Source organism: Equus przewalskii, chromosome 24 (assembly GCF_037783145.1).
Source record: "Equus przewalskii isolate Varuska chromosome 24, EquPr2, whole genome shotgun sequence".
Taxonomy (NCBI): domain Eukaryota; kingdom Metazoa; phylum Chordata; class Mammalia; order Perissodactyla; family Equidae; genus Equus; species Equus przewalskii.
The window spans coordinates 3,930,039-3,942,199 of record NC_091854.1 but is presented as its reverse complement, the minus strand read 5'-3'; the positions used below and the strand labels follow the sequence as shown (position 1 = coordinate 3,942,199).

General features: G+C 34.5%; 1 protein-coding gene across 10 annotated transcripts in view; it reads left to right on the top strand.

Moving 5' to 3' along the window:
- The window catches only part of PTBP2 (polypyrimidine tract binding protein 2), an 84,476-nt gene that overhangs the window by 64,830 nt on the left and 7,485 nt on the right, over positions 1 to 12,161 (top strand). For 6 of the 10 annotated variants that reach the window (XM_070592146.1, XM_070592145.1, XM_070592151.1 and 3 more), the window contains 3 exons: positions 8,523 to 8,662; positions 10,108 to 10,141; positions 10,559 to 10,651. In XM_070592146.1, coding sequence (XP_070448247.1) covers positions 8,523 to 8,662; positions 10,108 to 10,141; positions 10,559 to 10,651 — 267 coding nt within the window. Of the gene's footprint in view, positions 1 to 8,507; positions 8,663 to 10,107; positions 10,142 to 10,558; positions 10,652 to 12,161 lie in introns of all 10 variants that reach the window. The other 4 variants (XM_070592143.1, XM_070592144.1, XM_008518770.2 and 1 more) reach the window with 1 other exon arrangement.

Here is a 12,161-nt window from a genome sequence, read left to right as displayed (position 1 = left end):
TTGACAGTTATATATATGGTATGGTTAAAACAAAGAAAAGCCTTCTAAAGTATATTATTGCTGCTTCTGCAATTAGAAGAAGAAAAACTGTATATGTTTGACCATAGTATAAAATGTGCCTGTATCCAAAGGACGTAAAAATTACACAGAAGATTTTCACTAGCTCCTCTAAAGCTACATCAAGAAAGCAGTAGATTCATATAGGAAATTTTATTTAGATTTTTTTCTTGACCTTTTTTTTTCTGAGTTCTTGCTAACTTCATATCTATTCGTTTTTAGTTTTACATTTTCTTGTTTTCCTGTTGATCTTGATTCTAATTTAAAAGTGGTATCCTCTCTCTCAGAATCTGCCTCTCTATTTGCCCCACTTTCTAATATCCTTCTTAATTGCCATGAGCATTTCACATCCCTAGCAAGATTCTGCTTCACCCCAGTGGCACCCTGGTTTATTCATTCATTGTATTATTCAGCAGTCATTTTAGCACTGTGCTAGGTACTATAGGGACTCAGAAGAATTACAAGATTTCTGTTCTCATAATCTGGTGGAGGCAGCAAACATCTGAGTGGCTTTAATTCGAGGCAAATTGAAATACATAATATAGTTAGTGTAGTATCAGCACAATGAAATGAGTAATTCATCATCCAAAGGAAAAATTGGGAGGGTTTTATGGGACAAAGAGCATTTGATTTGGATAAGAATAAAAAGGATTAAAAAAACCACAGCATGGGGGCCAGCCACTGAGTGCTAAAAGTTCTGTGCCCCTCACTCTGCTTTGGTGGCCTAGGTGCGCAGGTTCAGATCCTGGCACAGACCTACTCCACTCATCAGCCATGCTGTGGAGGCATCCCACATAGAGGGTGGAGGAGGATTGACACAGATGTTAGCTCTTGGCTAATCTGCCTCAAGCCAAAAAAAGAGAAGCGGAACATTGGCAAGGGATGTTAGCTCAGGGTGAATCTTACTCACCAAAAAAAACAAAAAAAACACAGCATGAACAAATGTGATAAAGTATATATCGTGTTTAGGGAGTGACAAGCATTCAGTTATGAATGAGGCATAGGGTAATTGGGAGTATATGAAAGGCAATGATGCCGGAAAGAACTAGTTCGGGACAAGATCTTAGAACACATGCTATCCCAAGGAGTATACTGGGAACAATTAGTCTAAGTAATATATAATTGTGAATATAAATTAGGGACATGAAATGATAATGGAAAGAAACAAATAAGGGAAAAATTAAACATAAAAGTAAGAGAATTTAGCATCTAATTGATATGTTGCTTACTAAGAATTAACCTTGTAGATGAGTCCACTGGACAGTAGGAAATTCGGTCTAGGACTTGGGCAAGAGTTCGTGGGGTTGTGAATTTAGAGGCTAGAGATGTGATATTTAAAACTTTGGTTTAAGATTCCTCAGGTATAAAAAAGCAGGGCGGTTAAAGACTTGAAATTGAAACTTTAAGCGGTGCACATGTCTATTGTGGGAAAAATAAAGAAGCAAAAAACTGAGAGGTGAAATACATAGGATTAAAATTAGAAGTGCCTGTTCAGTTCAATAGTTACCATATGCTTATTCACAAGAGTGGGTATAAATCTGCTTTTAATGGATCAATGTACTACTCTGAAGTGTGCTGTAGAAAGGAAGGAGAAATGGGATGGTAATTGAGAAGTAAAGCAAGACCCAAGGGGAAGTGTTTTCAGTACGGAAGTATGCATAATCATTAAGAGTATTGGCTCCAAATCTAGGTGTCCTGAGTTCAAAGTCTAGCTCAGCTTCACTGTCTGAGCTTCCAAATTTGTAATGGATGTAATGGCATTAATTCCTGTGTTCTAAGGCTCTTGCGAGGATTACATGTGTTAACGTGTAAAGAAATTTGCTGTGCTTGGCATATAATGAATGCTCATTTCATATTAGGTAGTGTTTGTTTTTAAGACTAGCTTAAGTCCTAGAGTTGATTGTAGTTTGTTGGATCAAGAGTGTAGTGGAAATGTTGGCATCTAGAAAATATAGAGATACTTTTTAGGACCATTGTGAGAACTAGAAGGGATTTTTATTAAGCTCACATAGAAATTTAGGGGCAGAGCTGGAGCCAGAACTGAAATCATTAGCTTTATCGTCCATATTCTTGTTCTCACCATCATGTATCTTTATGAAGAAAGACAGGAAGGGGAACAGAGGAAAAAAAGGAGGACTTTTGAAGTTGGTTGAAAATTGTAAGGGAATTCTGATCTCAATCTTACAAGATACTTGCGGAACATAACAAGATTGAGAGTAGGATACAGGGCTTGTCTAGTGGATTTTTAGGGAATTCTTGAAAAGAGACTAGGAAATTAGCTGATGTTGAACAACAAAATGTGGAATCAGTTTTGGGGCGCGTGTGTGTGTTTTCTCTCTAATACTTTACAAACCCAGATGAAAGCGTAGCCAAAATATAAAATTTAATTTATCCAAGTGTGGCATTGTAGAGCATTAAAAGATTAGTAGGAAGCGAGCCAAAACGCTTAGTCTACATTGTAAACTCAAGCCAAGGGAGAATAGAAAGGGAGGGCCATAAAGGCCAAAAGTGGGTTCAGTGGTTGTGGGAGTAGGAAGATCAAGAAGATGGAAGGATGATGTCAGGAAAGGGGATTGAAATGTTGGAAATGAATGGCAAAAAAAAGAAAAGAAAAATCAAAGAGGTAACAAGAAAAGTTGCTAAAAAGGATTGATGTAGTAAAAATTGTCACAAGTAGCTTTTAAGAAACTGTGAGGCTAGAGTGTTGGACAGATCACAGGGTGATGACGGGCTGAGAGAGATGGAAATAAAGGCACATGCCTAAGTCTTTAGGTAATGAGAGAGAATGTCCTGGTGACCTGATGGCTATTTTGATGAGAATTGATTACATGACATTGACATCAGAAGCTCTTCTAATTGATGGTGGTAGAACAGCAATCTGAAAGTAACATGGGGTAGGGTAGGGTGATGAATAATGTATCCTTTTCCTTCTCTTTGGGGAAGGGTTTAGGGAGATAAAAATGACTTTTTGAGAGTATTGTAAGAGAAGTTTCATTAGGACAAGAAAAGCTTTTAATTAAAAAGTTTCTCTAAGGAACATGTTGAAAAAAAATGCAATTGTTAATTATAGAAAAGAAAATGGATTCCAGAGGGCAAAATAGGAATTGAAGAGAAGGTTAGTGAAAGAGGAAGAATGAATTATTTCAGGAAAGATTAGCAGTTGTCATTCTTGTCAAAAGTGAAATTTCTTTTTTCAAATCAGGAAGTAAAATTTAGAAACTGCCCTCCCCACCCAGGACCCTATAATTTATGAATTAGAAGGGGCCTCTAAGACTCACCACCAGACCTCTGTTCAGTAGCGTGTGAGACTAATAACTGCCAGATGTCTTGAACAGAGAAAAGAAGTAAGACCAAAGGAAATCATGTGATTGACTTTGGATTGAAGTTTTAGAATGGGAAATGAAGGGATAAAACAAATTCTGCATCCTTAAAAATGATGGATAAAACTGTCATAGTCAAGAGGACCCTAAGGAGACATGACTAAATGTAGTATGGGGTCCTGGAACAAAAAAAGGACATCAGATGCAAACTAAAGAAATCTGAAGTATGGACTTTAGTTAATAATAATGTGTCAATATTGGCTGATGAATTGCAACAAGCTTACCATACTAAGGTGTTAATAATGGGGGGGGAAAGGGAATGCCTGGGTTATGTAGGAACTCTGTAGAACCTTCTATTTTTCTGTAAATCTAAAACTGTTCTAAAAAAGTAGTTTATTAAAAAGCATAGATAAAATTTGTAAATGATTTAAAGTAAGTTAACAAAAACGGTTTAATTCTTCAGTTGAAATGGGCAAGGTTAGGACTGCCTGTGCGCATCAGCAAAAATATGACTTGAAGAGGTGGTAGATACATAATTTATATCACTTCATCCTGCTGGTCTTTGAATCTTTATCAGATAAAGGCTGTGTATCCATCAGTTTTGGTGGAGGAAGGGTTAGTAATAATAATTTATCAAAACTAACAGAAATTTATAAAATTACTGAATCACTCAAAATGTCTGGGTGGCCTAGCTGATGAAGATCATTTCACGTGGAAAGGATCCCTGTGTTACTACCTTCCTTTTCTTTAGCATATGGTGGTTTATGAAGCTCTTTAATGATGTTTTATCCTTATACTGTCCTGGGAGCAGAACAGGCATTTTTATCCCCCATTATCAATACTCATAGTGTTTTCTCCAGCATACCTGCTGCCTTAGCTAAAGATTTAAATCGTTAAAATTAAAATAATTTCTACAGCTAGAAATAATCCATTGGAGCAAATGTATATATAACATGTTTCATATAATTTTTACAAAGGGAAGATGATAAACTTACTGTCTTCCATTGTAGCTTGGAGTTAACAGTAATATGAAAATAGAATACAGAATTTTCTTTTTCAGGATTTATCATTGTGATATAAATAATGCACCATGAAATATTTTGTAGCTTTGTATATTTTTATTGTAGCAGACACCATTAAGATTAAAGCTGAAAAACATTTTTACCTGATTTCTGAGAGTATACCGAGGGAAATTGTGGAATATGTTCTTAGAGGCTTTAAAAGTCCAGTAAAAACTCAGACTATTCTAGTGATTGAGAACTACATAAAGATGGCTTAAGTAGCTTTTCTAAGTTATCAGCCCTGAGGGACGAAATACATATTAGTGACATTAAGGACAGTGACTGCCTTCATCTCTTAAAGCACTCTTGCACTGTACTCCGGGCTGCCTAAAATGAAGAAGGATCATTTGACGGAAGACTAGATCACCTGACTTAGTAGTATAGTGGTCTGCTGTTATCACCACTCTGGTGATGATAGATGGAAAAGTTGGGAGACTATGAAATAGCATTTGGACAGTAGTAAGAACAGTGGGGACCTCCCCGCTTACATTTGTGCTAAACTTCCCATTACTTCCATAATAGAAGGAGGTAAATTGCATCTACTTTGAACCCAAAGTTTTCTCATTAGAAGATTAGCAGTCTCATTTCTTCTAAAACGCAATGTTGTTTATTAAAATATGACATTCTCTGGCATTTTTTTTTAAGGTCTCCGGTCTATCACACTGAAAAAGGACTTTAACCTAGACACTTAATTCTCAATTACCATTTTAAATTAATTTTAATTATTCTTTTAATTTTCAGTGATCGTTTTTCCATGATGTCCTGATGCTTTAAATAATATGGTGCCACCAAGTTGTCTCCATTATAAAACCCAGATTTCAAGAGGAAATGTATTTTTAAAACAATTATGTCTTGAATCTCTAAAGTTTCTTTGAACAAATGTTCCATCACCTTTGAATATTTTGGTAAAGTTTTCATTAGATTATTTAATTGTATATTGGCATGGTAGAGATATATTTTAGAAGAAACTTCTGCAGAGATGAAGTGTTAACCTTAGACTGTTGTGTTTAGATTGACATATCGAATTTAGGGAGATTGATATTTTATATTATTGTTTCGTGAATTAGTAACTTTTCTTGAATTGTCAAAAGGGAAAGAGGAGTAGTAGGTGACGTAGAACTGTAAGTTTTGGAAGTGTCAGTAGTGTGTAATATACCTGTCATATATTAGAGCATTTCTTTACCTTTCAAATAAATGCTTCTTTTTAATTTCTTAGTACTTTTTGAGCATCGTATGTGTACAAAGCATCATACCAAGTATACGTGTAGTGGTTCGCAAAATATTGTCTACAGATCTTTGAGAGCCCCTGAGACCCTCTCTAGAGGTCCACAAAATCAAAACTATTTTCATGATAATACTAAAATGTTGTTTGCCTTTTGACTCTCATTTTCTCAATAGAATACGTTGGAGTTTTCTACATCACTCTGCAAACTAACAGGATGTGTGATCTTGTGTTCCTGTGCTTTAAAGTTCTTGGTTTTAATTTCTGATATTTTAAACGTCAGTTGATAGAACCCAAGTAAACAAAAACTCTTTGCAGTCCTCAGTAAGTCTTAAGAGTGTAAAGGGGTCCTGAGACCAAAAAGTTTGAGAACTACTTCAATGTGGGATACAAAGTTTAAGAGAATTCTAACAGATAAGTAGGAGATAGAGGGTTTTTTAATAAACAGGAGATGGTGGTTGAGTCAAGAGCTATATAGAGAAAATGCTAGGAATTAGGAGACTTTTGAGATTATTTTAATTTTGGTAACTAATTATAGTTAGCTCAGTTAAGTTTTTCTAGTTTAGTGGGCCCTGAGAATCACTTGTTGCCTGTTAGAACTGAAAATGAAACCAGAAATTAAACTGATTTTATTTTTTATTGTGGAAAAGACGTGGTCAAATTTCTTTGATGGCTTTTTTTTTTTTTAGTCTTTTTTATTCTTAAAAGGCAATTTGAGGAATGATACTGAACTTTTTTCTTCTGCATGACATGAATTTGCAGATGGTGTTTATTTGCTTGTTTGTTTTGGGCCATCAACTGGATCCCATTAAGACGAAGGAACTTAACAGAATTTTAAGTTACTTTTTCTACTAAAAGGTAGCCAATTAAAGGCAGAAAGAAACAAGGGAATGATTTGATAATGTAAGGCCTACATCTGGAGTTTCCACCACTGTTAAATAATTGTGGTGTCAACTTTAGTTGAATGCTAGTTGCTTTCAGCCAAAGCTATTTGAAAATACTGAAGAACAATGTTTAAAGAAAGGAGAAGAGGTCGCTTTCTAAGAACAAAATTACTGTGAAAGCATGCCTAGGAGTTAAGACTGTATCTTTATATTTGACATTGGCAGCAAATTAAGATATCCACTGAGTGTTAAATGAAGCAACCTATAAAGCTTAATGAGAGCTATGGTATTTAACATGGAGAAGTTAGTAATGCCCTGGAATAGTCAGTTAAAAAGATCCACACTGGTGGATCCAAACAGACTGAAGACTACTATGCGTTAGTAAATACCAAACATGAAAGGTTTCTATTTTAAAATTAGATCCTTATTCGTGGGATTTACTTTAAAAATAAAATGGGTGAGTGGATGAAACAAGATTGGCCATTAGTTAATAGTTGTTAAACCAGTGTGATGGGTACATGGGGGTTCATTATTCAAGTCTCTTTACTTTTATGTATGTTGAAAGTTTTCCAAAACAAAAAGTAAAATCTAAAAAGTGGAGAAATAGGGAAAAAAGGGGGATACCCAAAAATGGTGTGGGCAAAACTGTAAAATAAGCTTGTTTCGAGCAAGATTGTAAAGGAGAAACATATCATTCCACTGAAGAATATTCAGAAAGGATAAAAGGAGATTGGAGGTAAAAATTTTCTAAGTCAAAAACTACAGAGGCTAAGAAAAGTGGCTCTTAAAGAACCATTCAGACTGCTAATGAAAGCCATTTATAGTTCCTATAAAGTAAAAAGATAAAAAACTTGGCTAAAAGAATAAGGTGTCTGAAACCAAAGGTAACAGCACATCTTTTTGACATACACAAGAAGGCTGGAAAGAGAAAAGAAGAAATAAACGTGAACTTATGGGACGACAGTGCTAAGGGTCAGTTCTACCCAGGTATGTCATGAATTAACTTCATTTAGATTGGATATTTGTTTCCTTTATCATGGGAAGGAGAAGAAGCACATGTAATTCATTTCTTTAGTGAACTAATATTGAGAAATAAGCTGGTATGTAAGAATTTAAGGAATGAAAGAATTCTGATTGCTTAATTGAAAAGTGAATAAAAATGTTGAGACAAAAGGAAATTCTTTGTAGAATAAGTGAAGTATCTCAAAGATGATAAAACAACAGCAAGACTGGAAAGTAGAATAGAAATAAGAAGGAAATGTTAAAGTTGGTAGGTTAGGTAAAGGGTAGAAAAATACTGAAAGAGAAAATGTGTGATACGGTGATGTTTTCTCATTCTTCCTGCTGGGAAAGTATCATGTTTGAGAAACTTGTGTTCATTATAACTACTTGAATGTGGAATTCAGGCAAACAAATTCTGGTAAGATTTTCTTTAGGTCATTTGAATGAATTAAATAATGATGTTCATGGTGATTCGTCTCTAGGAACTGAAGGACTTAACTATATTTGCTTCATAAGCTACTATTTATTTGATTTCAAGTGTGAGTTTATGAAGATAGCACTTGTGTAAAACAATGAGTTACTGTTATGTTGAAGATGATATTTTTTAGATTTGGCTTCTCACTGTAAACCATGTAAGTGAATTTTTCAAGTCTCTGACTTGGAAATATTATATTCTTTGTGTTTTGTTTGCTTTTCCTCAGGAAATGGAATGTTGTGTATTTAATTTTTTAACATAATACAGGTATGTACCTTAGTTCTAATAGTTAATGATTTCATTGAAACCAGTTTATTTTTCTCTAACTGCTACACATCAGCAAGTCATTTTTCTAAATGTTATAAAAATTAACTTTCAGGAACCATTTGGAGCGGTCAGCCCAAAGCCATGTGGCTATCGTGCTTAAATTGGTTTTTGTAAACGACTTGTGTGTGTTTCGTAAAATATGCTTTATTTTAAAATTAGGGCTTCCTGTTGCAGCTGTTCCAGGAGCTCTGAGTCCTTTGGCTATTCCAAATGCTGCTGCAGCAGCTGCTGCAGCCGCTGCTGGCCGAGTGGGTATGCCTGGAGTCTCAGCTGGTGGCAATACAGTCCTGTTGGTTAGCAATTTAAATGAAGAGGTTAGTAAAATAATTTTGTAATGTTTATTCTTTAACTCCATTTCATTTGTGGAAGTTTTTCATGTTTATTTCATTTTGCACTTGCCTTTCTTTTTATGTACATTCATTAGTCAAAGTATTTTCTGTATGTTTCTACTTCTGAATAAAATCTATGTACTTGTTTAAGTAATATTTTATTTCTTTAGACAGTCATATCTCTTTATATATATATATATTTTTAACCTAATTACCTATTTTTCCTAAGAAAAATATGGTGAAGTACCATAGTTTGGCTTTTTATCGTTTTGTTACTCTCAAAGGCAGATATGATCTAATTTGCAGATTTAACTGTAAAACAATTTTGCTCGTTGCCTTTTCTAATTATTTGCTTGTTCATTTCATGCTTATGTGTCATTGCATTTTTTAAATATTATTTTATGTGAACTACTCTAATACATTTTTCTTTGAAGGTTCTTCCAAAGATCTTGACGAGGCACTCTTCCAGTCTTTCTTAGTAATTTTTTCTTTGCAGTTATTAGTCATTGTCTTCTAAAAATATTTTTCAACTTTATTCCCCCCCTTGTTAAATAAAATTTATTGCTGTTATTTTCTTTAGTTGTACATTTTATGTCTGGTATATTTTATTTTGATTGCTATGAAAGCTGGTATGAAATGTGGGAAGCTAAATGTATTAGTTTACAATGTCTAATTTGAGTATTTGTTTCATTTTTGATTGGCCTCTGTTAATATGAACATTAAGCTTATTTTATCATTTAATACTATTGTCATTCACAGTTCTGCATGCTAAAATGTTTGAATCAGAGTGCCTTTGTTTTTCTTTTAAGAATTTTGCCTGCATTTCATAACCAGCCATGCTTATGCAGTAAAGTTCAAAGTTTTAAAATTCCTATGCATGCTTTCCTTCCCTATGTTGAAATGAAATGCTGTAATTTACTCTTTGATATAGATGTACTTTACCCATATTTGTCTTGGATGACTACATTTTACTCAGTTTTTCTTGTACAGTACATAAACCAACCATTTTCTGACCAAATTCCTGCATTTCCTATGTACTGACCTATATTTTATTTTTTTTTTTGTTCCCCAATTCCTTATTTTTTTCTTCTGCATTGCTGTTTCCCTTCCCCATTTCATCCTTTTCCCTGTGTGTTCACCTTCCCTTTCCTTGTCTTTTCCCAAATGCCCATTCCCTTCCCTGTCTTATCCTTTATTTTCCTTGTCCGTGTCTTCATTCCCTGTCTCCATTCCCTATGTTCATGCTTCTGTGCTTGAACAAATGTTCCTCGGACCAACTTGCCCCAATTAACCGCCTTGAACCATGATCCATGACCACCTCACCATTCTGCGGGAACCACCCTTCGTTATGGATGATCTGTTCATCTCCGCTCTTCCTCGACTCTTCTCTCTTCTTGTCTTACGCTGCTTGCTCTTCTCTCCTTCTAAAGATGGTTACGCCCCAAAGTCTGTTTACCCTCTTCGGTATGTTATTGTTAGCACTATACTTTTATTATTGATTTGATTTTTGTTTCACCTTAATTCTTATTTGTAGCTAGCACTTTGGCTTAAAGTTGAATAGTAAATCTTTTGCTATTTTTCTTTGCTATTTAAAACTCTCCATAGACACAAAATTTGTTTTAATGCATGCTGATTTATTTTGCATGGTCTTTAATTTAATATCATTCACATAGCTTTGAGGGTTTATCAGAAATTATTCTTTTCAAAATTCACTGTTCAAAATCTTGATCTTCTTTATTCATTTGTGAGAATGATGAGTTTGAATGGGTGATCATGTTGATGTCTGAATGTTTCATTAATGTGTCAGAAAAATAATCTTTAGCTGACTTGCACATAAAATTAATTCCATTTTTGGATTACCTCTCTGTGGCTCCAAAAAAGGTGTTTATGGAGATGTGCAGCGTGTGAAGATTTTGTACAATAAGAAAGACAGTGCTCTAATACAGATGGCTGACGGAAACCAATCACAACTTGGTAAGATTAAACTGTGTGATATCTATATGTCTTTAAATCTGATTTCAAATATATAATGTAAATCTGTGAATAGTAAGAAACCATTTGTTTTCTTAATAGCCAGGGCTCAAAATATCATGTTAATTTTCATGTTGTCTTTTTGGAGGAAGATTAGCCCTGAGCTAACTACTGCCAATCTTCCTCTTTTTGCTGAGGAAGACTGGCCCTGAGCTAACATCCATACCCATCTTCCTCTACTTTATATGTGGGATGCCTACCACAGCATGGCTTGACAAGTGATGCCATGTCCGCACCTGGGATCCGAACCGGCGAACCCTGGGTCACCAAAGCGGAACATGCAAACTTAACATCTGCGCCACTGGGCTGGCCCTTAATTTTCATGTTTTAATGTGAATAGTTGTACATGATGAACATATTTATATTTTTCTGCTATCCTTTTCCTGTTTCTTAGGTGCAGTCTAACGGAAAAAGGTTTCGGCTCCAGAATTGCAGTAACAATTGCACATAAAGAATTATGATGTTTAAATTAAACATCCTTAGTGTTTTTCATTCCTGGTTACTGCCTATAATATAAGTTAACTGTTTCTGTCGTCCATATAGTCCATGGAATCTTGATTAATGTCATGTTTTTTAATTCTTCTAAATCGTTTGTAAGGTTTAGGCTAAACTGTGTAATGGAAAGAGTCAAATGGAAAATGTGTTTTAGAGATACCACGTTCTTACGAAATGAAAAATTTACACCAAGTACACCATTGTTAATCCCATTTGGAATCTTAAAATGTACTTTAGTCAAGTTACACTTAAATTATTATTTAGATAAATGATTGATGATTTTAATTAATATTGCATTTGACTTCATACACAAAGTCAAATCACATAAATCTAGAATACAACTGCAAACTCACAATGTGATTGACTATCAGTGGGTTCTCAGCTTACAGTTCTCTTCATGGAGATTCAGAGATTATGGTGCCTCAGACTAGTGTTCACAGTGTTAATTTTGAAAGTTGCTATTTTTGATGTAAGGACTATTGTATTTTTGCTATTATATCCAATGAGACTCATAAATTAACAACATGAAATACTGGACCTTTTGGCCTTTGGAGTCAGAAGTAAGTTTTAAATTTCAGTGTAACCAGCTATTGTGGTAGCTTAGACAGTGTATAAAGCTTTATACATCTGGCTATTTTTTAAAATACAGATATCTGTCTTTAGAAATGTAAAGTGCTATATGAAAGATATGTATGAAAGATATGTAAAGCGCTGACCATATCATAGATGCTTAGTAAATCTTTCTCTGCTTGTGTACACTTCTGTACTCTGCTGGGGGTAGTGATTGCCATTTTTTATATACATTGTAAGTAGCATTTTACAGTGCTTCATAGTTAACAAAGCATTTTCAAATATTTTTTTTTCCTCATCACCTTATGATCTGTGGGTAACATTTCCCTCATATAAATAAGGGATCATTATGGTTGAGAAGTACCTGAGGTTAGAATTTAAACAAATT